The sequence below is a fragment of the Cariama cristata genome, unplaced genomic scaffold (assembly GCF_000690535.1).
Source record: "Cariama cristata isolate BGI_N322 unplaced genomic scaffold, ASM69053v1 scaffold6738, whole genome shotgun sequence".
Lineage (NCBI taxonomy): Eukaryota > Metazoa > Chordata > Aves > Cariamiformes > Cariamidae > Cariama > Cariama cristata.
The window spans coordinates 62629-87802 of NW_009632862.1; the positions used below are offsets into that span (position 1 = coordinate 62629).

Genomic DNA, 25174 nt, shown 5'->3' on the forward strand with positions numbered 1-25174 from the left:
CCCCCTTTGATTCTTTGGTTTCTACATATGCTTTGATCTTTACCACCTTACTACATGTATCCATTACCTTCTTTTTTCTTTTTTCTTCTGTTTTTGTTTTTGTTTGTTTCTCATCTCCTGCTTAACTATTATTTTCCTCTGCTTACTCTGCTGTTTTTCCTATCTCCTAGCTGACATTTCCCTCTGTGCAGTATCTTTCTACCTTCCCTTTCCTCTCTTTTCCAAAACACGGTTCATCATTCTATGCCACTAATGTATAGCAGATTCTGAAATACTGTCATCTGAGACAGTTAAGTACTAAACAAAACGTTACCAGGGTGGAGGAATCACTTACCCTGATTGACAACAAATCGTAACTTCTGTATTGTTGCCAGATTGCCGCTAACTCTGTATATTCCATCAACATCTAGACCTGAAAGAGAAACACATATTTCATTTTAGATCATATAAGTATTTTTCTTTGTACATCTGTCAGGAAGCCAGAAGCGCCCTAACAAGTATGAAGAGCAGTGTAGTGAATGACTGAAAAATAATCCACCTGACAACAACAGAAGTGCCTCCTGCCTGATTAAAACGACAATGAAAAATAAAAGTGGTAGATTAACTGAAGTGAATACAAAACACCTAACTATAATTATCTTGTAATTCTGTCAGTAGAATACGGTTCTGCAAGGGTATTTGAGTGTGACGGGAAAGGAAGAGGGAATTAGCTCTCGTGCTCATGGAGAAGGGCTGTTTGGGATACACACGATGCTATGCTAACTCTGCTTAAACGTGGGGAGTTTGTATTAATAGTGCTGGGGAAAGTTCTCAGTCTGGGGCCCGGGTTTTTGCAAACATGAATTTCTGAGGCTGTGACCTTTCTGAAAATAAAGCAGGGAGATGTCCACTCTAAAATCATGACATGCGTGAGACTACACACAACTACTGTTTCTCTACTATATTCTTCATAGCAGATCAGACAAGTTTGAAGATGAAATTAAATATCTCAAATAGCATATGCCCTGGAGTACATTTCTTCATTAATATAGGCCATTCTTTCCAAGGACAACCTGACAGTCTTGTTTCTCCCTGCATATCTACTCAAGGTTTATCTTCTAGGTGAAACTAGATGTCATACTCCCTTTTGTGACATATTATCTCCTACAGCAAGCTCTGCTGATATGACTGTTTAAAATAGCACTTCCAGCCCCGGTTGCATAGCTGTAGCATTTCAAAGCACATGGGAACTGCTCTCCTTTCCCGGGAGAATTAGCTATTGTGCAACAACGACCGAATCTGCATGCTTAAAAATTGAAAACACTAAACTGCACATTGTAGTTTCACATTTAAAACTTGCAAGTACACAAGAAGCTAAGAGAAGCTACACAAAACAGGGTTTTTTAAGGCTACTCATCACTTGGAATACAAGTTTTAATTAGCTTTTGGCAAGCAATTTCTGAGAAAGCCTTTCTCTTGGAAAACATTAATTTGTCAAACCCAACAATTTTCAGGAAATATTTCCTGACAATGTATCTAGGGGGAATTTTTTTGCGATCCAGGGTGGGGAAAAAAGAAAAACTGAAACTATAGGAAGGAGTGGAAATAAGTCCAAAAACCCAGAAGCCCAGTTGTAATAACACTTAAATAGAAAGGAGCTGAGGTTCAAGTCCTTATTTCAAAAATACTTGTATCACGCCTTGGCAGATGAGTTCCACAGCTAGTGGACTCAACTGTTTGGAGGTATTCCTTACTGATCTTGAAACATTTAAAAAGATCTACTTTTCCTTTTGATGTAGACTGAAACCAAATAAAATCTTTGCTTACGTGTTTGTTTTCTCTCTCCACAAAATACAGCTCTAATTTTACGTCTATCCTGCTAGGAACATCCTGATTTGATTTACATTAAATAGTCTGTTTTAAAGATGAATAATAATTCCATATTATACACTGGTTATCTATGTCTTTTATTAGAAAATTTTCTACCCTGCACCTGTGAGTGTCCTGCAACATAATACTGAGAGTGATGATTCATTTCAGGAAGATCGCCTTTGGTTACAGAGGGATAAAGAAAAAGTTTATTCAAGAGAAATCAAAAAGGATTTGGTAATCAAGAACACTTGGAAGTTATCCATCTACTGGATATATAACATATGAGCAAATGGAAATTACTAAAATGTTTAAGTAATGCAATTCTATCCTAAATCTGAAGAGTCTAATTCTGTTTTAGAAAGGGGAGAGTGAGAGAGCAAGAGTAATTCCCAGCATCGGAATGTGGGACTCCTGTGGTAAGGGATTAAGAATTTCATCATGTAAATTGAAGTCTAAACCAGAAAGTAAAGAGGAAAAATAAAACAAACAAATAAACAAACAAGCCCCAAAACAGAATGTTAACTTTTGTTTAGATCTAAGGAGTGAGAGCGCAAGAGTAATTCCCAGCATCGGGACTCCTGTGGTAAGGGATTAAGAATTTCATCATGTAAATTGAAGTCTAAACCAGAAAGTAAAGAGGAAAAATAAAACAAACAAATAAACAAACAAGCCCCAAAACAGAATGTTAACTTTTGTTTAGATCTAAGTCAATTCAGTTCTTAACCTTTTTGGATATTTGGAAGTGAAAGCAATACATGTCACTTTGGGTGAAATAGCCATGTCTCACATTAATAGCATCAATTTGGAACCTGCATAAATTATCCAGATCAAGTGAAAATGGCAAACTATGTTGTAAATTAGTGGATATTACATCTTGCAAAGTGATCTGGAGTATACAAGTGCATTATTATTGTTATAAATTTACTTTGATCCAGAAATGAGGTCTGATTAGTATTTCATTTGGACACTATACAATATGGCAGAGAGAAAAAAAAAATATCCAAGAATATCAAGCCAATTATAGTGTTCACGTGCCATCAACTTTCTGCTCCAAGAACTTTGAAAGTTAAGCCAAACCTAACCAATGCAAATTGGTGGATTTGGACATCCTTTTCATGACCACATTATCTTAGCTGGATTGTTAACAACTTAGTTTGGAAATCCAATTAGGCGCAAAAGAGAAAGAGAGAGAAAGAGAAAGAGAGAAATATGTCTTTATAGTTCTAATATCCTGATTCGATGAACACTTTTCAAAGTAAATTCACTTTTAAGGGCACCTCTATCAAGAATAAAAACATCACGGCACTGCTGTCAGTGTTTCTTCACGGCAGGCTATAAATACTGAGGGAACAAGATGAAACAAAAGCCTTGCAGAGTTTCCTATCTGGTGCTGGTGTTTAAGTATAGCGGTAAAGAACATTTCAGAAAAATTATTCATTGTAATAAAGACCAACTGTTGTTCACTATAGGGTTGTGAACTGTTGTTCACTTCTTGTGTTTTGGAGTGGGGATTGTCAGTGAAGAATCACTGGACTTTACCCTAGAGGAGAACAAGTATTTTATTTGTTTTATATCTGAATCTCTAACTTTGTTTCTGTTTGTTGTAATGAGGAACCTGAGAGCAGAATGGACCCTCAATTAGAAATGATAGCCAAAAGCATGAAAAATACTTTCGTATTTCCACCCTAAATTTGGTAATGGTATAAGAAATGTAGGAAAAGGAATTACTGAAGAATACATCAGATTAGCTGCCAAACTATAGGCAAATTTTAGTTCTTTCATTTTTAAAAATTATACAGGTACTCTGGATGAGAAAGTTAAAAGGCACCTTAACTCAGGCTTGGTTGAGACTCATAAACAATAATGTTTGTTATATTCACTCTGTATAACTGCACAGAAGATGTTAGAAGAACACTTATTTAAGAACATTTCTTGCACTTCTTCTTCTGGCCAAAATGGAAATAACCATGAATGCAGGTCAGTGTCAGCTCCAGTAGCAGTTTAATCTGGAACTAGGTATTGCAGAGAAACATTAAAAACATAGTTAAAAATTAGAACTTAAGTGATCTATTTATCCAAATATACATTTTAAAATATCAGACTTTGAGATTGCTTGAGGTAGTCCTGATGCTTTATGAACTGCCTTGGGTGAAACGTTCTCATTAATCATTTTCTGTTGCATAGAACAAATCCCTCTCCCAAATCACATTGCATTCTGCCTAAGCTTAATGTATATTTGACAATATTTTCAAACTGAATATAAAAGGAAACTCTCTACGTGCAGGGGGAAGGGGGGTGGTGGTATACAGAAATCTATCCCTCTGTTTTTTAACAAGATTTAGAATTTGAAACATACCATTTTAAATGATACTAGGTAACTTCCTGTATAGAAACCGTGAAACTTTCACAATTAATGTATCCTGAAATAGGTGTGGACCCCAGGCCTGGTAGGAGTTTTGTAAAAGAAACCATCGTGCTGGATTCAACAACAAAGTGAAGTACAAACTTGAAGAAAGGCATTCTTTAGTTAGTCCTTTCATTTAAAATCAGTTATGTTCAGGGCAAAAATATTGTATTTCAAAGGAGCCTATTATGCCTTCCCATAAACAGAAAGATCATACGTTTTAAAACTAAAGTATCATTATGTAATCAAGCTGTTGTATTATAAACTATTTTGTGGGCTCAGATGCCCAGGGCTATCTTTACAAATATTTAAGAGGTCATTATCAGGGTATGTTCTCCCTAAAACTATAATTCTTTCCTCGTGTTTTCATATGCATCTTAACATAAATATCTGATTTATAAACAATTTTTTTTTAAGTTTACTAAGTGCACAAAAGTGAGGCATGAAGTCATTTAAAGCAGAAATGCGTGAGCACAGCAAACATACCAATGTCAAGATAACGTCGGATGAGAAAAACACCACAAAACAACGTGCAACAAAAATAAAGTTTCACAAAAGAATCAATATTTGTATGCCAGTAGAAGGAAAATCATGAAGAGTAGCAAAGGATAAACTTGACACATTAAAATCTGACAATAGTACTCTATCTGGGTAGGGTTACAAAAGGTACCCAGAGTTTCAGGTGAATGTAGGAGCAAAAAACCTTTTTGTCTGATGCCATGGAAATCAGAGCTGAAAATGATGAGAACAACAAAACAAGCCTGAGTGACACCACAGAGAGAAAACGAACATGACAGCATTGACAGCAAACAAGGGACATATGGATGTAAAATGTCCAGTGCAGAGGTTGTGTGAGCTGAAGGTACTTGAACCAGCAAACTTGGTGCACAGCTTAATCAGCTTGGGTTGAAATGAGCACTGGCTCCTTTTGAACGTAAGACTGTCTGCACTCAGTGTAATTTTCAGCATTGCTGACATCTCTGTCCTCCTTTTTGGTGTGGTGTTGGGTCGTGTTAGGCATGCCCTAAAGCTCCCGAAATGGGAGTTGACAGCAGGATTTGCTTTATTCTGCTGGAACAAAACTGCTGCTTTGACCGTCAGAACTACCCACTGGTACTCCTCCCATCAAAGGATCACATTTGTGAGGCTCAAAACAACATCCCAGCTTACATCTGCTTTGAAAACAGGTCCCATCCCCAGTCCAGAGAAGGTGCTCAGCTACCATGGAAGTGAGTGCCGTATGAATGTCATGTAAGATAGTTCTACCAGACAGATAGGATAAACAAACCTAGGAGACCAAACAGTGGATGATATTGGAAGTCAATCTGAAGGATAAAGAGATAATCATTGTTGTAAAAAAATCAGTTTTCACTTATTGGTGCTCATGATATACATGTGTCTCTCATTTGCAAATAAAATACAGAGAAATACTTGGAAAGGACTACGGGCTGGAAACAGTGGCAGAAGAGTTATTCTGATATTGTAAAAGCAGTAAGAGGGATGCACTTGGAAACTGGCTAGACTGACCTCAGTCCCAGACAGCCTACTTAAATAATTAATTTGGGACTCTATGACCAAATAATTCATAGTAAAATATAATTAATCGCAACCAGCATGGTTTCATGGAAATCAGGGCCTTGTCTAGCAAACTTGTTGCATTTTCTTGATAGGATTAGATTTTTGACAGTTCTGGTTGATAAAGGCAATGGTGTTGAAATAGTATCTTTGGCTATCCATGAGGCTTTTGACTTAGTACCACATGACATTTTGATTAAAGCACTTGCATTTTATGGAATTAACAGGGCATATATTACATGGATTAAAAACTGGCTCAATGACAGACCTCAAAATGTGATAGTTAATGGGAGATATCAGTTAACAAGGTCAGAACTGGCAGAGCTCTCGAGAGTGGAGCTCTCAGTCCAGTACCATCTAATACCTTTATCAGAGACGTGGACAATGAGAAAAAAAACCTCTGTTGGCAAAGTAAGCAGATGACATGAGGATCGGGGAGATATTAAACGATGATAAGGATAAGTAAAGTTACAGAAGGTCTGCTTTAACTACTACCTTAAATGGTCACAGTCTGGTAAAAGAAGTTTTTGTACAGGGAAACACAGGGTACATCCAACACTTTGGATGTAGGTTACAAAGGACTTGAGGTTTATTTTAAATTATTAGTTGAATATAATCTCTCAGTTCAGTGCAATAGCAAAGAGGACTAATGTGATCCCTTGAACTACAGAAAGAGGAGTATCAAAGAGAAAGAAGGTCTACTTTAACTACTACCTTAAATGGTCAGTCTGGTAAAAGAAGTTTTTGTACAGAGAAACACAGGGTACATCCAACACTTTGGATGTAGGTTACAAAGGACTTGAGGTTTATTTTAAATTATTAGTTGAATATAATCTCTCAGTTCAGTGCAATAGCAAAGAGGACTAATGTGATCCCTTGAACTACAGAAAGAGGAGTATCAAAGAGAAGTGGGGAAGAGATTGCACCTCTTCATGTGTTACAAACAGGACCTGCAGCAGAGCACTGTACTTAACATTGAAGTAAATAAAATGAAACCCAAAATATATGCTTTGTTGGTTTGTATTAAAGAGAGGATGGAGAGACATCCTCTCCATCGGTACTTTTCACATGATTCGCAGGTACTGGACTCGCGACGAGCATTACCCAGCTGCAGGACCTGTGACAGACAAGCCTGAATTCAAGGTAGCATGAACATGATTTTCTTTGTTCTATTACCAGTAGAAATCCAACACTGCATCAGAATTTAGTAAAGGCAGAGATAGTGGGGGAAAGAAAGAGGAGGAGAAATTGTACTAGTTCTTAACAAGCTAAGAGATGACTCTATAGGAGGTGTCTGACATGAGGTTTGGTGAATCTCTTTAGGAAATTAGCTAACAAGAAATAATTCCATGTTTGACTGCAATAATATCAAGAAGATGAGGGGCATTCCTACATAAAAAGAGAATCTCATTTTTTCTTGCAGTAATAACTTCAAGATGCAATGAAAGGAGAAAAGCTTGACTAAGATCTTATTGTTCTCAAGACCCTGTAGAAACTGTTTAATGGAAGCAATTACAACGCTGAATATGAGCATTACATACTGAGAATAAGTAACAAGTGAATATGATGGATGATATACTTTATTCTGTTTCATATCACTTGATGGTAGAATTTCCACTTAGATATTTATACACAAATAAATAAGGGTAGCGACAGTACAAAGCAAGCGCAATTTAAACTAGCACACAGTTCGCTGCTGTGCGGGGCTGCTGTTTAATGCCTAAATCAAGCTTGCTCTGCCTTCCTCTTCTTCTCTATTGTGTTGCACTGTCTTTGACATTCAAGAAGTTTATAGTTTAAAAGCCCCAGGAACAACAAGACTTACTCAGAAAGCTCCCTGTAACAAGAAACAAAACTAAGCTTTGAAGCTGGGTTTTTTTTTTTGAATGAAACCACCGAACATGCAGCATGTTCACTGTAATTCTGCTGTTACCTCCAACATATATACTTTTTCCATTCTGATAGTCCCACTTCTTCCAGCTAAACAAAGTGACCTCATTGCTTTCCACTGTATTTTCTTTTAAACACTGGCTGGGATGATTGAGATTCAGGAATGTGGGAAAATGGATTCCCAAGCCACGTCCATCCCCTTTAATTCTGAGCTGTAATTTTTGGCTTGGCTTGAATCACAGTCATCACATTTCAGTCTGAATCTCTCTGTAAAGTGATCTTTCTTAAACATTTCTTTCACTCATCATGGGATCAGAAACAAAGCCATTCTAGTCTTTCAGCGAAACACTTACAAACGTCTTTTTACAGCGACTCACAAGAGCTGAATTTCCTTTAAAAATGTTTGAAAAAGAGGAGGTTTTCATTGCCTGATTGTCCGCTTTGTGAATCTTGTCATCTGTATGCCATGAGCTACAGCTATTTTAATCTGTTTTTGTTTGCAATCCATTTGGTGTCCGCCCAAGAAAATGCAGGTGATTCTAATTAACTTACTGCTGAAGATGTGGAAAAATCTCAATTGTGCTACAGAGAATTATACACTTAAAACCTTCCCTCTATTATTTATAACGGCTTATTAATGAAAATGATTACATGAATACATTTACCACCTGATTCATCTTTGTTCACTCTTAAAATCAACAAGGTTTATGCTAAAGGGGAAAAATCCGTACCAAATACCGAGCTCGAGTACACACATCAGCTTGCTGGTTTAAATGGAATGGCAGTTTAAAAGGAAATAACATTGTCTCACTTTATGCAACACAGTATAATGTCTGAAATTACCAAATGTTTGGAAGTTGCCATTCTCTCTCTGTAACACATTAGTATTTAATTTTGTGAATGGTTATTTCTTTTTTGCTTGCTTGTTTGTTTTCCTTTTAATACCTTCTTCACCACTCCTATTTGCTCTCATATGCGGCAGTTACTGCTCCTCACTTAGGGGTTAGTAGGTCCATTTTGACCAAAGCTTAATTTATCTGAAATAAAATAGGATATCTATGGTTCTCTGCTATTTTATCAAGTATACTTTTTTTCTGGCTTGACCAAAAGGTCTTTCAGGAGTAGTAGGAATCTTCAAAGGCTGAATGGTCCTTCATCAGCAACTCTCTTTGGATATCACCAGCTACCTCTCTCCAGAGATGTGCAGCTTCCAATTCTTACCTGCCTGGTGCTGTGGCCATATGACACTATGGTGACTGACAGAAGGGAATTTCAGGTAGAGAGATGCGTGTTTTTTGTAGGAAAATCAATAGATGTTAAATACTAGCACTGAGTATTTTCTGCTAGGTACAGCTACCAACAGGCAGTTTATCACCTTCGTTCCGTTATCTTTTCTATTATTCTGTGCCATGCAATATATGCTGTGATAGTCTAATTTGAATGTGATGACAATGTGGATAATGCAGTTTATTTTGGGGAGGATGAAAGCCTGAATAAAGGTTATCATTTTAGGAGAAGCTGACGATGGAAAAACTCATCCACTGTGTGACATGATCAGAACAGCTGGGGATGTAATGTGGAGGGTGGGGGAGAAGAGAGCCAAGGTATTTTGTATGTTCAAGAAATATATACAACACTGCCATTTCTTATATCCCAGCTGTGCCTGTTAACTTCTGGAAACATGTAGAGCTCAGCAATAAAGCATACTTGACTGATATTTACTGCAATGTGCATTCTAAGACATTTTCTGTCACACATTACGTTCTGAAAGAGTTAAGTAACATGAAAAATACAGGCTCAAGATTATATCTGTCATGGATGAAAATACTACATTTATGCCTCATTGTAATCCATTCATTGGTTTATGGACCCCGAGCCCTCCAGGGAGTGTCACAACTCCACATGATACTGCTGAGAGCTGTATTTTGCTTTTGGATTTCTGATTTAGCTGAAAGAAGTTTAAAAACACATGTAGCCTGACAACTCCCTATTGGCTATACAACTGAGGAGGGTCAAGAGCATAAACTATTCCAGCAAAAGCCAGCTGTAACTTATGCTCACTTAAACTGGCTGAAGATCTGCCTGTTACAGACAGTAGCGTACAAGAAATTTATGCATTTTGCTCAATCCTCCCACTTTGGTTAAACTGTGCTTCATTTGAAGATCCATCATCACCAACACCATGCCTGTGTTTTTTGAGCAACATCAGAACACTGAGGGAAATTGCACTTTGGGGGGTCTAACTCTCCTCTTAGGACTATATAGGACTTTCAGTCAGGTCCACTGACATCAGTAGGAACTGTGGTTAAAAGCTAAGGGACAGATACAATCCTCCAAACATCCCTTATTTGATTTTAAAGAGAATTTAGTGCACAGTAGGGATAAATCTTTTCCCGTCTTTCACAATAGTGAGAGATTAAATTAGACCTCAGTAATGTCACCTCCCTGTCCTGACTAGTACTGCTGCTTATTGGACTTTTGATGGTTGGAAGCGGAAGAACTGTACATTTGGGTGCACATAATCTTCAGCCAAAATGGGTAAGGAGTTTGCATTTTATGGACTGTAGTGCCTTCGTTTGGCAAAAAAAGGTTGGGTTTGGTTTGGGGGTTTTTGTGTTTTTTTTTTTTTTTTTAAATGATAGTGACTGGGATAGAATAATTAGGATGGAATAGGGATATTTAGGATGAAAATTGAAAGTCACAGGACTGCATCTTCCATCATTCCTTGGCTTTTTAGAGATCGTTGAGGAGTCCAGATAGACCCAATACTCTTTTCTATAAGATATCCATTTTTTTTACTTGACAGCCTGAAGCTATGTTCTGTTCAAGCTTAGATATCTCAAGATTATCTATCTTGCCTTCAGGAACAGGTCCTACCTAACCGTCTGCAGGCACTTCCTACAGCTGTTGTGCATTGCTGGGGAGTGGATGTGAACGCAGAGTTTAACTGTTATAGTTCAACAACAGTTAAAGAAATATCAGTGAGGCACTTGATAGTACTTGTTTCATTGCATAACACAGAAGGCTGGATCTGTTTCTTACAGTTAGAAATTAGACCAGCTTGGTTCTGGATTTCTAACAGAAGGAATGTGCAGAACCCTGCTCTAAAAATGGAGTTCGTGCTCACATGTGCAGTTGGTAACGGTCCTTGCTTATTCATATCGTATTGTAGGTATCTATCTTTGTATTTGCTTTTTATCTTTAAGTGGGAGAAAACATTTAAAAATTAGATTCTTTAGTCTAAAGCACACTGTCAGACACCTTTGGGTGTTACAGTCCATGCCTATGTGGAAAACTCAGAGGCTCTCTTGGAAGATAAGTACACACATGGCTATCTAACACCAACTTACTGAATTCTTAGCATTGCATATCTGTCTAACATATAAAAGTGATAATACAAAGGTGTGTGTGTATGTGTATATATGTACAGAACTTTAATAATATCTTTCCCAGTGTACATTGCACACATTTAAAGACACAACAATGATTAAATTAATGGAATTCCACTGAATACTCTTACACCTTCTTTTGTGTGATAAATCTCTAATCTAGTGAGCGAGTCAAATTTTCTCTTTTTTTGCAAAAGTCTTATTTAGTGTTATGGAACAGGGACACTAAACAGTACCATGTGAAAAAAAACAGAAACATTAATTTTAATATGACCCATACCTATTGTGCTTAGATATTTTTCCACTTTTTTTTTTTGCCATCTTAGCTGCAGAACTCTGCAGTTATATATATTATTTTTCCTGTCATTCCCATTACCTTTACTGTCCCCAAACAGGTTCAGGTAACTTAAAAGCTTTTTTTCTACCTCCATTTAATTTGGGCAAAATATGAACTGTCACCAAAGCAACATTCAGCAAAAAATGTAGTCAAGATATCTATAAAAACCATAAAAATCCTGAACTGGGTTACAAAGAGTGATAAGTACCAAAACTTAAGAGACTAGTGCATACTTCATTACTTTGACAGAAGCAACTCCATAGTTTTTATTTTATGGTTTGACATGCATACCATGGTAGACTACATTAAAATAGCACAAAACGTGTATATGAATTGCTCAGGAACTCCTGAAAAGACGTTGTTTAAGTACAGTCTGAAATGGTACAAATTGCTTTCTACTTTGAAATATGAAAAAGAAAAATCACAGTGAAATACAAATAATATAACTGAGACATGCAAGAAATACAGAAAAATACTGACTTCTGATAAGAAAAAAACCTAGTTGCTGGCAGTAAAATGCACTGGATAACTCTTAGCTGAATTTTGGGTGAAGTAAATGCATAAATATGAGTATCATTTGATATTTTCATGCAAGATAATTATTTTAAAATTTGAAGCTACGGGAAGAGTTTTGATTTGAATCGTTGTCTTTGTATCTTAATGCTGACTGTGACATGGAATGATGTAAGGAAGGTAGAAATCCAATCTCATCCCTTTTACTAGGGTTCACACAGACCCTCTGGTATTTCTGAAGGCTCGGAAAGGCAAAGTTGGCATACAGTGTTTTCCATATCTAATTTCCTTCTTTGGTGAAAAATCCGGTAATTACTAATGACATTTACTATAGAGACATCCAAGACAGTTGCAAAGATTCTGAGAGAAACTCTTACTATAAGCTGGGCTCCTTGTGTTTTTAATGTATGACACATCAGAATACAAAAATGCAACTGAAATAAAGATAATAAAAGAAACCATTGTGAACAATTTCTAGTGTGCAAATTCAGATACTTTTCAAACATCAATATATCATGACTGTTTACTAAGTATCTGAAAAGATTGTGGTTTTGCTCAGTGATGGTAAAAGTGCTCCTGTGCAAAAAGCTCCATCGCTGGATCAGTGCTATTTATGACCAGAAAGTAGCCACTGCCGTGAGGATAGTCTTGTAGATCAGGGCATTAAATGAAGTGTTTTGTGAACTCCTCTGTTTTAGGGGTAAAGTAGGAAAACCTGACTACCTAAAGAACACCCTCCCGGCATCTTCCACCTTCCTGCTTGGATTCAAGTCTGGCTTACAGTTTAGCAGGACTGAAGAATTTGAATGATTTTATTTTCAATGGTTAGAGTAGATACTCGACTTGCTCACAGTTAAGTTTACAGGCTAAGTGAAAATAGTTTTCATTAGAAGAGGATATGTCTTATGTTTCTACTAAGGTTTATTAAAAATATGTAACACCTGATAATTTAACACTAAATGAGTGGCTGTTAAATCTCCCCCTCTCTCTGCCTCACACACACATACACATCTACACACAAACAGAGGAATGCTTCTCGACTGCCAAACTATGTGCCAAGATTTTGTTCACTTTAATCTCAATCATATGAGTTAGAGAACCATGAAACAAAGTTTCTACCAAGTATGCTGACAGATTTTTAGTTCTAGTGGCTCCACAGGGCATCACTACAAGTACACTAAGAAAGTTTTCTTATTAAAGATTTCTGAGCTGATCCGTTTTCCATTTAAGTCAACATGAGCAGTATCACCATAAAGAACTCAACACTTGCTAACTGATACCATACACTCATCAAAATTATTTCACTTCCAAGTAAACAAAAAGTTGTGGTACCTCCAACACCATTGTGTGGTTACTGCTGGCACAAGGAAGCCATTTGGTGGCAGCTACTTTGGTGTGTTATGTCACGTAACACCATGTCAGTTCAGAACTGACAAATCTAAACATATGGTTTGAAATATTGGGGGAAATTTTTCCTGGGACGATGGGGGTACGAAGCATGGAATAGCCTCTTTCTGTCTTTTGAGGAGTTTCTTATTTTCTAAGTGAAGACAACTAGAGAGAAGACCCATCACCTTACCCTTGGTTTGGAAGAGTCCATGGTGATTTCAAGAGCCTCGGTATTACCTCTAAATGGCCCATAATCTGAGCAACTGAATAAGTTCTTGTTCTTTGTTTTTAAATCCTGAGAGAAAATCTGGATATTTACATTTTTGATGCAAATATATAAAGCTTAAGGCCCTGATCCAACAAAACAGTGAAGCATTTCCTTAACTGTAAGGAACAACCAGTGACCACAAAATAGATCTATTCAGGGCCTTAAAGAAAAGCCTCCATCTGTTTTGGTGGATGAAGGCTGGTATCAGTAAAGCAGGAATTATAGAAAGAAATAACCTATAGCCATTGCAAAGTAGAATAAACATGAGAAAGTAGTTTCTAATACCAATATCTGTTTCCTGAGAATTTAAATTATTTGAAACGCATCATCTCTGACACCAAAAAAAAAAAAAAGGTGCATGAAGGAATCATGAAGCGAGAGCTGGATCAGGCTGGCTGGAGCTGCTCAGATCCAAGTGATACGGTTCTGTTGTGTTATGAAACAAAATGGCCACATTTTGCTCTCATTTACATTTATGTCATTCCTCCCTAACCAGGGAGCATTGTTTGTCTGCGTGAAGACAAAAAGGAGTTGGTTTGCTATATAATTACATCCATGATCCGTGAGGGTCCTGATTATAATAAAACAATCTGCTAAGTGAATATACAACTGGAGATCTTTAAAAGACTTGTTAATTCCTTGAGGGTTTATCATGCAGTAGCCAATTTAGGGACAATTCAGTTACTAGATTGCTAACAACATCAGTTTCATAAATTCAGGGGAGTAAAATGAGCTAAAGAATCTTGTCTTAAAGAAGTGAAAGCCTTAACGTAAAGCCTGCTTTTTGAGCTGCCCTCTTTGCCCTCTGCCTTGCTCCTGAAGCTTTCTGTTGGTACAATTTCTCTCACTTAGGTATCAATCCCATTAGACTGCTATATTATATGGTTAAAACATTGATGTAACACAAGCCTCTACAGCAAATAATTGAAGTAATAAAATACAACTGCAGTTATTTGCTCTCTTGAATTGCAGGCAGAAAAAAGGAGACAAGGTTTTTTTAAACTGACCCCATAGTGTTGCATACAGACAGCAAAACTTTTTTTTATGTGTTTTGTTTTATTGCTGTAAAACTTTTTTGAAAAAGACACAGTGTAGTGATAGTATAGTGATAGTAATTTATTTTGTGTGTGTGAGGAAAAGCAATTAGTCTACGTTGTGGAATTATGCCTTCACAATTTTATTTAAAAAAACATAACTTTATTTTTAAGCAACAGGGATGTTGAAAGAATCTGCAACTACCTTCCCCCCCCCCCAAAGGGACTTAATGGACTTAACTTTTTGTGCGTGTGTGTGTGTGTGTGTGTGAACATCTCCTCTAGGCCAAGACTCATTTTGTCAAGTGTTAGCCCAAAGTGTTCTATTAATGGCTGAACTGTAAAGTCTGACTAAACGGGGTTTGCCATGGAAATACTGCCAGCTCCTTGTCTGTGATGGCATGTGTACTGTACTAGGGCATAGTGCCTCACATCTTCAGCTTATTCAGGAGAAAAAGAGAAGATTTTTGTGTCTATTTTTTTATCTTTTTCATGGCTAGGAGGTGGATACCCTCATGTGTGAGCTTCCCTGAATCTGACTCTGACCAGGGGGTATGTCAGGACCTTCATTTTCTCTTTGGCACAGAGTAAGCAGCAGAGAGAGTCAGCTGGCTTTATATTTCTCTAGACTTTTTGTTTCAGTGTGTACAAATGTCAACCACTTGATTTACAAAGTATATTAACATTATTTTAAAATCTAGAAAATGTTGTTTGATTCTTTTTTATTTCATAGGTTAAGTGGTTTATTTTATTTATTAAGCCTATTGAAAAAGATTTGATGGAAAATTCTGAAGACAAAATGCCCTGTTTCCTTCTACATGTTCACTAATAGATATATTATACAATGCTAGAAAAAGGCAAAAGGCCAAACTCATCTCTGGTGTAATTCCAGTAAAAGCAATAAAATTACACAAGGCATGAATTTGGCCCAGGCTTTGTAAATGTTACTCTGGTGCACACTGAGTGTCTGCTTGTTGTTACTGGCAAGGCTTAAAATACAAATGCCCCTTTTTTCATAGAAATGGATGTATTTGTCTAGAACAGATTAATCAATGAAACAGGTATCAGGTAACTAAGACAAAGATGGCAACTGGCTCAAATGCCTGCCTTTTTTATGGTTTTTCCTTCTTCTAACTAGCTTACAGTCTCTGCTTTCAAATTTTTAAAATACATATTCATTCTCTCTTTTGTGCATTGTCATTGCAAGGCTTTTATTCCTTTTTTTTTTTTTCTTGCTGTTGTCTCCTTTTCTCTAATTTATCTTGTATGCCCTTTCGTGATGCTTCCTGTTGACACTTCTTGATATTTTTTCTAACTCAGAATGTGGCTTTCTAGCAGACACAGAGGCCCCAGAGTGAATACCCTTCAGAGCCAATTCTGACTTGGACCTTGCACAACGCTATTAACTGGCTCCTAGTCTAAGAAAGGTGGCTATAGCGGGATTGCCTGAGCCTGAAGACAGAAATGGTTGAGGAAAGCTTGCCAATATGTTCGCACTAAATTCAACCACTCTTAATTTGTACTCAAAAGAAGAATTGAATAAATAAATAAATAAATAAAAGCCCCGAACTTTTTAATTCACAAACTCGCAAGGGCTTTTCTCACAACTTTATTGTTTTATATTGCATTTATATTGCATTTATATTGCATAAACGTTCAAGTTTATGCTTGTTGGCCACTTTAAAGTAAACATAGTTCAATGCCCTCAAAAACAGTTTTCTCCAGCCCACTAGAATTCCCTGGAAAAAGGCTTTATCTGCTGAACTGCTGGATTTTTGTGTGTGTGTAATTTTTTCTCCTATCAGTTTGTTTTGTTTCCTTTTTTTTTTTTTTTTTTTAATTCAGTGCATATAAAAGTTGGGAGCAGAAGCCTCCTTGGAACAAGATAGAATCATAAAAGACTTCAGGAATCTCATCACAAGCTAAACAGCACAAATTGCACATTCTTCATGGAAGTATTAGCTTTTAGTGCGTGCCTGGATCCAAGCATAATAGATTATCCCAAAGTGGGAAAGAATGAACAGTACAAAATTAGCAGAACTGGGAGCTCAGATCATTTGGTGGAGCAATATGATCTCTGTACTTTCAGGGTACTGAATTCTAAAGCCACTGGAAACAGTATGTAAAATTATATCAGAGTAAGCAAGGAAGCATGTGTAGGCCTGGGAGAAGAAAAAAAAGTTTGGAAAATACCTTTCCAGAGGAAAATAAGTACTGAAGATCAGTGAATGAGCTTGTAGGAAACAAATTGCTATTCATGAACAATCCCTTGCTCTGAGGATAGAAATATGCTAAAAGATACGACAAAGAAAAAACACAAATAAAATACATTTCAGTGGTTGTTCAGGGGCCAAGTACTGCTGGAGAATAATCCTGCACTTAGACAGAAATATAAAACTACACAGGATAGGTCAGTCTCCTGAGGTTTCCCTTCTTCTCAAGGAAACCCTGCCAGAACAAATCCTTTATGCCACCGGCTGATGGGTTTGGTCTAATCGTGCTGGGAAGTAGCCCAGGAACACTGTACATTTAGTGGAGGCTCAAAGATGATGGTGAGCATACTCTGGCAAAACTACCCTGTACTTTCTGACTGCTTTCTTCAGGTCCTCAGGAATAGGAATGAATTATTTTTGAGAATCGAATACATTTAAAGAAATTGCTTAAGCTAAATACACCGTCGAGGAGCAAGTTGCTGAACACACATCTAATAATATGGAGTATTACAATACGTATAGGGATATAAGCTACTAGAAGTTGTATATAGTGGCTATTAATACATACTTTGGCTGCACAGGCCTCATGTCTTCTGCCGTCCTCACTGTGCTCCTATAATCTCCTAACTACACCATACCAAAGATAGTGATCCCAGCATGGGAGTCATCAGCTTTAGGAAGTGTTTGGGATTTTTTTTTTTTTCAATTTTTCTGCAGCGTCCTCTTCCATTAGAAAATGAGGTAGCATTAAACTGTTTTAAAACCTCATTTTTTCCTAGCTATATAAATATATTCACAATACTTTATATTTTTAAAACCCATTTCCTCTTTGCTTAACTCCTTGAGATAAGTGAACTCTCCTCTATATAAACTTTCTACCAGAATACTGACTAACTTTTAAGCGGTATATGATTTAGAAGGTAATGAAATATCACTTTCTTTTTCTTGGTTTTTTTTTTTATTTTTTATAAATAGGTTTTAAAGTGCTTTTAGCTGCACTTTAGCTTTTAGATTAAGAGATAAAACTGATGAAAGGGACACAACCTTCTGTCACAGGGCAGCATGGCATTTGGGAGGTGAGGTAGTTTAAAATACCATTTTTATCTTAATTTCTCTTCATCGGGATGAGTGTATTTCTTTACTACATCCCATAAGGTAGTTTATCTTTGCCCATAAAGACATTTTCTTCCTTAAACACTGAATATCCTGTGGTATGAGACTCTGTGTGTGTGTGTGTGCATGTCTACAATGATGGTATGCATAAGCAAATTGCAGCTATGGACATTAAAACCAAACCGAGTGTTGATTTTAGGTGCTTTGGGGTGTCAAACACCTACGAGAAATCCAATTTTCAGAGAGCAAGTGCCTAAAACTTCTTTAAAAATCACGTCTTCTTAAAGTTGCGCACCCAGGCTCTAAGTGCCTAACGGTCACTTCTGAAGTCTCGCTAGCGTACCCAGTCCTACCCCAGCAGATCAGCCCCCAAACCTAAGAACCCTACACTCAGAGATTTTTTGTTGCTGCTCTTATTTAAGATGATTTGTTCACCGGGGCTCAGAGCAACTAAACCCAGTAAATAATACATTGGACAAACAGAGAAGATAACTAAAGGAAATAGTTAAGGTACTATAATAATTTTAGCCATTCTTTTTTCAGGTCACTATAATCTGCCCAAAGATAACTAATTGTTCAAAGTAAACATTCCACTCCAACCACAAAAGGAATCCATTACACAAACATATAATTCACAGTCATTTTTAGTGGGTTGTAAACAGTTTGGAATGAGCATAAAATGGGACAAAAATCAAAGTGAGCATTTAGAAATGAAAAAGTGTTTGCTACAAAAGGTCAGTCCCTTTACTTGGCAAACTATGTAGAAAAGCCTGGGAAAATGTTGAACACACAAGCAGTAAGGGAATTTTAAAGCCAACAACCTCCCTGTTTCTTTAAACAGACATCGGAACCTATAACTGGATCCTGTCAAACAAACGACAGCAAAAAAACATAACAGCTGCTAAGAAGTAAAGTTGAAAGATAAAGTTTTCTAAGCTAAGAACCTTCTCAGAAGTGGACTAAAGGTCTTTCTTAAATCTTTAAGCAAGGTTATGGATCCCAGGGTGGCTTTTAGGCATTGAATCAAATATGTAATTTTGTGTATCATTCCTGTCAGAGCATCCTGTGCTCCAAGAAAAGCAACAGAAAACAATGTCTGCAATGTCCAGTTTAGAATGGAAAGGTACCTGTAATCATCAGCTTTGCTGCCTGTAGTGTCATTTTTCAAGTCATTTAGGCTGATTTGAGAACACTAACTTGAATTTGGGAATGAATGGACAAAATGAAGGATGTTTCAAAGGAGAGATGAAAGTTAAATTATATTTCCCTGGAGCACTACTACTGTGTTTCTTTACAAAACGTAAACTACACTGGATACCCTCAGAAGGTTTAGGATACTGACTGCTCGGGGTGTTCATTTACTCTGTCATTAGACACACAGACAAATGATCATTCCTGGAAAAGAGTTGAGTATCAGATTGTTTTCACACGATAAAACATTATTATGACAAGTACTGGATGGCATTTTGCTTAGGTACAATGCAGACTGATATTTTTATTTTTTTTTTAATGCGTTCTGCTCATGCCCTTCACATATTTAAAAAAAAAAATGCAAAAAAACAGCCAGGACTTTTAAGGGGTCATGGATAACAAAATAAATAGGCGACTCAAGAAATGACTGGAAATAATATCTGGCCTAGAAACACCAAAAATCTTGTAAAGGGCCCCACCCTTGGCAGGAGTGCACAGCATGTGAGTTATAGTACTCTGGGAGGATTGTCCCAGGCTTTCCTCGCTCCTCGGCTCAGCTCAGAGTTGGTGCTACCTATCAGACACTTTCTGGGGAGAAGAAAAAGCATGGAATACAGATTGAAAAAGGCAGGTCAACAGATAGCCCCAGAAAAGCCTGAGGTATGTCCAAGGTAGGTGTTAATGGTAAAGTAAAAGACTACACAGAACAAACAAGGAATACACTGTTCCATGAAAAACTTTCCCTCCAAGTCCTTGAGAAAGTAGAAAGTGAAGAAATGCAAGAAATCGTTGAGTAGCCACTGTATTTCTTCAATCTGATAATTGCACGGTACAGAATTATTCTCTTATCCTCACCGGGTGACACCATATACATGGGAGTTTTTTTCTATTTAGGATATTGCTTTAGATACCAAGGCTACAACGCTCTTTGCCTAGATACTATTGACTTCAGTGGCATAGGTCTGTACAGCTAAATACTTGGGACAAGAAGCTCATAAAAAGTTATGAATGAATAAATAGTACAGGCAGAATGAAGAAAAAAACTGAGCTTGCTTAAAAAAAAATCAAATGTGACAATTGCCTTGCAAGTTTACAAGAATGGGCACATTTTTATTGACTGTCTTTGTTAAACTCCACTACCAGCTCTGCAAGATGGCTTAGTAAATGTAGAAAGACCTTCTGCTTCCCAGTCCTATTTCAATAACTAAAAATACCAAGAGAGGCTGAAAAAATGGAATTTGCTCTTGAACAAGTGAATCCTGGTCGGATAGATAAATATGCATTATGGTGTGAGAGTTTTTAGACCAGACCTTATAAAGCACCCCTGTCCTGAAATGGTGAATAAGCAAACAGTAGCAAAGGGGAGAAATGACCAAAATCGGACCTAAGTTGCAGCAAAATAATTTCAGAGTAATTCCTTTGACTTCAATGTAGATATTAATTTTAAAATAGTGTAACTAAACAGGAAATCTTGCCAACAGTTGATGACACCTTCTATATTTTTAATCTGTGGGAGCGTATTACTACAGTTGGCTATTCTATGTATCCTCATCTACACAGGAAAATGTACTAATTAATATGGTTTATTCAGATCATTGCTAGACTTTCTTTCTATGCACGGTTTTAAAAATCAGAAAAACAAATGGAAAATCAATAGATAAATAATAATTAAAACCATGAGCCAATAAAGAAGAACACAACCATTCAGCAAAGTATGAATGTTTTGTAAGTAACTTTTAGGGTTAGTCTCCTAAGGTCTTTTTTCCTAATAATCCTTTATCTTAAATGAAGCATGCAAGTAACATTTTTGGTACAGTTACAGTACGTGGATGATACATTTTCTAAATAGGAAAAAAAGCTTTTCTGCAACAGCCAATATGCCAGCTGTACTGAGTATCTAGGCCATCTTACTAAGACTATGAAAGTAAACATACAGTTTTCATTAAATGTGCCTTTCCCATAATTGGTACATAAGTATTTCCCATGACTCTGCAGTTGAGTATCTTGGCTGGAGGCATATCTGGCCATTAAGAGGAGGGCTTCAGATCTGTTGAGTCTCAGCCATGCCGGGAGACTTGGCACCTCCACATACCGCTTCCTAATACCAACCCCGGCATAAAATGTCATCAGAAGCTTGCATAAACATTGGACTTAGCTTCACATAAATTACTGCTGTCCTGAGATAGTTTATGCCAGAACTTAGTAAAAACAACACTTTGAGTAAATAGAATGTGAGTAAATGCAAGCATCTTAATCCAAGAAAATGATAATAGAAAAAACTGTATATCAAATATAAACTCATAAATACAGTGATAAAATGAAATTTTTATCTCATGCCATATGATTAGCTTTTATTTACATATTCGACTAACTAAAAGGGGTAGACTTCTCTAAGTCACAGCAAGTTTGAAGGAAACACAAGAACAATAACGTGATGCTCCAAAGGATAAACCTTGAAGAAACAGCGATATTTTCATTTTCTTCTGTGAACATTTCTCTGATAATCACACAGACAATAAACATATAATTAGGTTTCTTGGATTTTTCTGTTACAGTTCAGCGGTGCAGAGACCTCTGGCCTCACTTCTTCTGAAGGAGTGGTCAGATACCACAAAACATCTATGAAATATCTAGTGCATCTTTTGGAGAACCTGTGCTAAGATCATAAACGAACAGTCAATTAGACATGTTCTGCATGGCGTGGCATTTTTATAATCTAATCTCTGCCTTTCCTTTTCATGTTCTGAATTTCTCCTCACAATTCCTCTTCTATTAATAGTCACTTCACACATTTCTCCTCTTTCTTTGTCTCTTTCTTTACCCAGCCTCTAGCCTTCCTCCAAAAAACCAATGCTACTATCTCCCCCTACCGAACGATCTCCAGTTTGTTACTCTCTGACTCTCTGCCAATCATTCTGGGAATAATAATATCCCAGTGCTCCCTTTGCTGTATAATTAAAGTATGAATTTCCCAGAGTTTGAAACTCCAGGGTAGTTTTATTACACCTTTCACTATAAAACCAGGTAACAATGATGGAATTAAAATAGCTTTTTCCTTTGTGGTTAACGGTCTAAGTATCTTTTTATTTTTCATTGGTTCTCTTGTTCTGAGACTCCAGTATATGGCAGTGACAATGGGTTCACCCAGCCTTATTCTGAAAATAAATTTTCTATCTTTCGTAAGATATATGTTTCCCCAGATCCCTGGAACAAGTTGTAAACTTGTAACAGATGGTGATGAAGCCTCACATTTTTATACAATACATTTTAAGATTCTGCATCTACCGCATGTACCTTCCAAAGAAAATGACCTTCAATGAGAGAAGATACACTCTGCAGAAAGGAAGGCAGGCAACGGTGTTAAGTACATCTTTTTTATACTAACAAAATCTTTCTTATTAATCAAAACTTTTAATGAGTATGAATACTCATTCCAATATTCTTACAATATGATTGCTTTTTAAAATAACTGTAAAAATTAGACACCTGCACGCATTAAAAAAATATGGTCACACTAAAAGAACATTTATTTTCGTTGAATATGATTCAGGACTTAGGAAAAGGTATTGGTGCTGCACTCACCAGAGACTTTAGAATGAAAGTCACTGACATTTTATTGAAGTTTAGCATTTGCTTATCCATAGAAAGACTAAACCAGCAACATGTCAGACAAAATACAAGGAATCATCAGCATGAATGGGCTCTATTAGTGTCTTATCATATAAGGAAAATGAAGACACAGAATGCGATATAGTTTAGTTCATAACTATATTATAAACTGAACTGCCTGCCTACCCTGGTAATTCGAGCAGAATTACAAGGTTAAAGTTTTGGTTACTAATAGAGAAAAAAACTAGTGTTAAATATTAAGGTACTCACCTCTTCTTTCAACAGCTTTTATACACAGTCTTACAAACTGGGGGACTGTAGATTTCTCATGCTCACAGACCAAGTGCAAATGGGAGCCAAAAATTTGGTCTACATTTGGAAAAAAAAGAGGAAAATACATTAAGGCATATTATTAGTGGTGGGATTTTTCTCTCTTCTGAGCTTGCATATTAATTAAATCTCAGCTATCGAAGACAAAGTTGGAAACAAATCCTTTTTGAGTCCTAGTGGTCATTAGCTTCTGCCACCAAACCAAATCTCTCAATACATGCTGCCCGTAGCGCTTGGATACTTCCCCCTGGATTCAAGTTTCAATTGCCATTTACACCTTGACCTTGACCTTTCTAAATCTTGGAGGTCTCTGGAGTTTGCTTGAACTTGCCATAAAAAAGTGAAGGCCATTCTAGAGATACAGCTCCATATCTTGTTGAATCAAAAATCCTACATGAAAATAACTGTTAGTCCAACCTTGAAACTCATATTGTTGGATAGCCTGTCTCTTCTACGCATATGGAATTTCAGTCTTTCCTTAGAGTACCGTATGGGTGCAAGGGCTTCATTACTTTGCATCATTAGAATTTAGTACAATTTCATCTGATCTTTACAAGAGGGTTTTTTTTTTATCATCAACTTGCCTGTTTAGAAAATAGAAGGTACTAGATGTCTTTTGATGAGGATTACATCTTACACCAAGTTTAACTTGTGATTTGTGTTGTTTCTTTGATAAATAAACATTTAACTAGATAATGCTTCCTTTTAGTTTTTATGATTTTAAAGTTTTTGATCAATTTTTAATATTGATCTTGAAACATATTTATATCAGCAGGTTAAACCCTTCAGGTTACTGATTAGCTTCCTCCACCTCATTTCCACTCTGTATGTTGGAGAAATTATGAAAAGAGCAATCGGTAATGGGGATGTCAGCTAGAATCAAAATGAATCAAACAGATGAGAGAAACTACTCAATAGGAGACAGTTAAATGCTCAAACAATAGGAGTGTACTACCGTCATTTATCCAAAGAGACAGTCTCCATATAGCATTTCATCAGAGTACTACATTTTGAAAATCAGCATAGAGGCTTTGGAAATTTTTGTAGATAGCTGAAGGGTGCTAGCACAAGCCTGGGCTCTGCACAGCAAAACCAACAAGCACGCTCACTCGCAGAACAGCGGGAGCTCCTGCTCTCCTCTACAGCTCCCATGGCACTGGGTATTTCCTCCGTAGTTAGTCCCACCATCTTCCACCATCATCAGTTTGAGTGCTTCTTCCTCCAAACAGTGTACTTTTTTTCTCACTAACAGGCAAAACCCCATTTGTTTATTTTGTGCTTTGCTTTCCTATCATTAATCACTAGTATTTCTTACTAAGCTTAGGTTTCAACAACAACTCAATTGCCTTTTCTTTCCTAATACCCCAGAGTAGCGAACAACCAGGGAAACAAGATGGGGTGCATGGGATGGCTTGAACTTCTTGATACGTATCAAGTGTATTCCAGCACCTCCCAATGCATGTGATCTGCATTCTGGTAGAGTACATCAAAGCCTGAATTTAAGTTAGTCGGAGTTTCGGCTGCAGAAGGGATGGAGGACTGGGTTCACAGAACTACACTGAAGAAGGTTGTGTGCATGTGTGGCGTTAAGCATTAGCGAACAGTCTGTTACATGTTTTGGGGTTATGTTTCTGACAAAGCACAGTCTGGTTACATTTTCTTCATAAAACATTTATAGCTGCCTTCAGTGGTAATTATATATACAGAGATTTATGATTAAAATGTACTAGCACTTCCTCTTTTGACATCTTAATTGTTTTTTAAAATTTTAGCAAAGACCTGTCAAATTCTTTGCATAATATGGAATGGTCTCTAATGTCAATTATGTTAAAAAGAAGTAAAAATGTATCTTATTTTGTGGGCAAAAAGACACTTGTAAACAATTTCAGAAGGAAAACAGGCAGAGAACTGCACTGTGTTTAGATGGCGGTACATGAAACAAAAATGCATGGGTGTTCAGCAGCTTCTCTTCTCTATTATAACCAACTTCCAGGATTATTTTGCAGTTACTCTTTCAATTCCCAGTATGAATGCAGAATACTTGGTATTCCTGGAAGGAAATTTTGAA

At 36.8% G+C, this 25174-nt stretch overlaps 1 protein-coding gene across 1 annotated transcript in view; it reads right to left on the reverse strand.

Moving 5' to 3' along the window:
- ARHGAP15 (Rho GTPase activating protein 15) overlaps nt 1-25174 on the reverse strand; it is a gene marked incomplete at both ends in the record, with an annotated part of 224747 nt that overhangs the window by 44547 nt on the left and 155026 nt on the right. Inside the window, 2 exons of the mRNA XM_009706536.1 lie at nt 335-412; nt 23047-23145. Of these exons, the coding sequence (XP_009704838.1) occupies nt 335-412; nt 23047-23145 (177 nt within the window). The remainder of the gene's footprint in view (nt 1-334; nt 413-23046; nt 23146-25174) is intronic.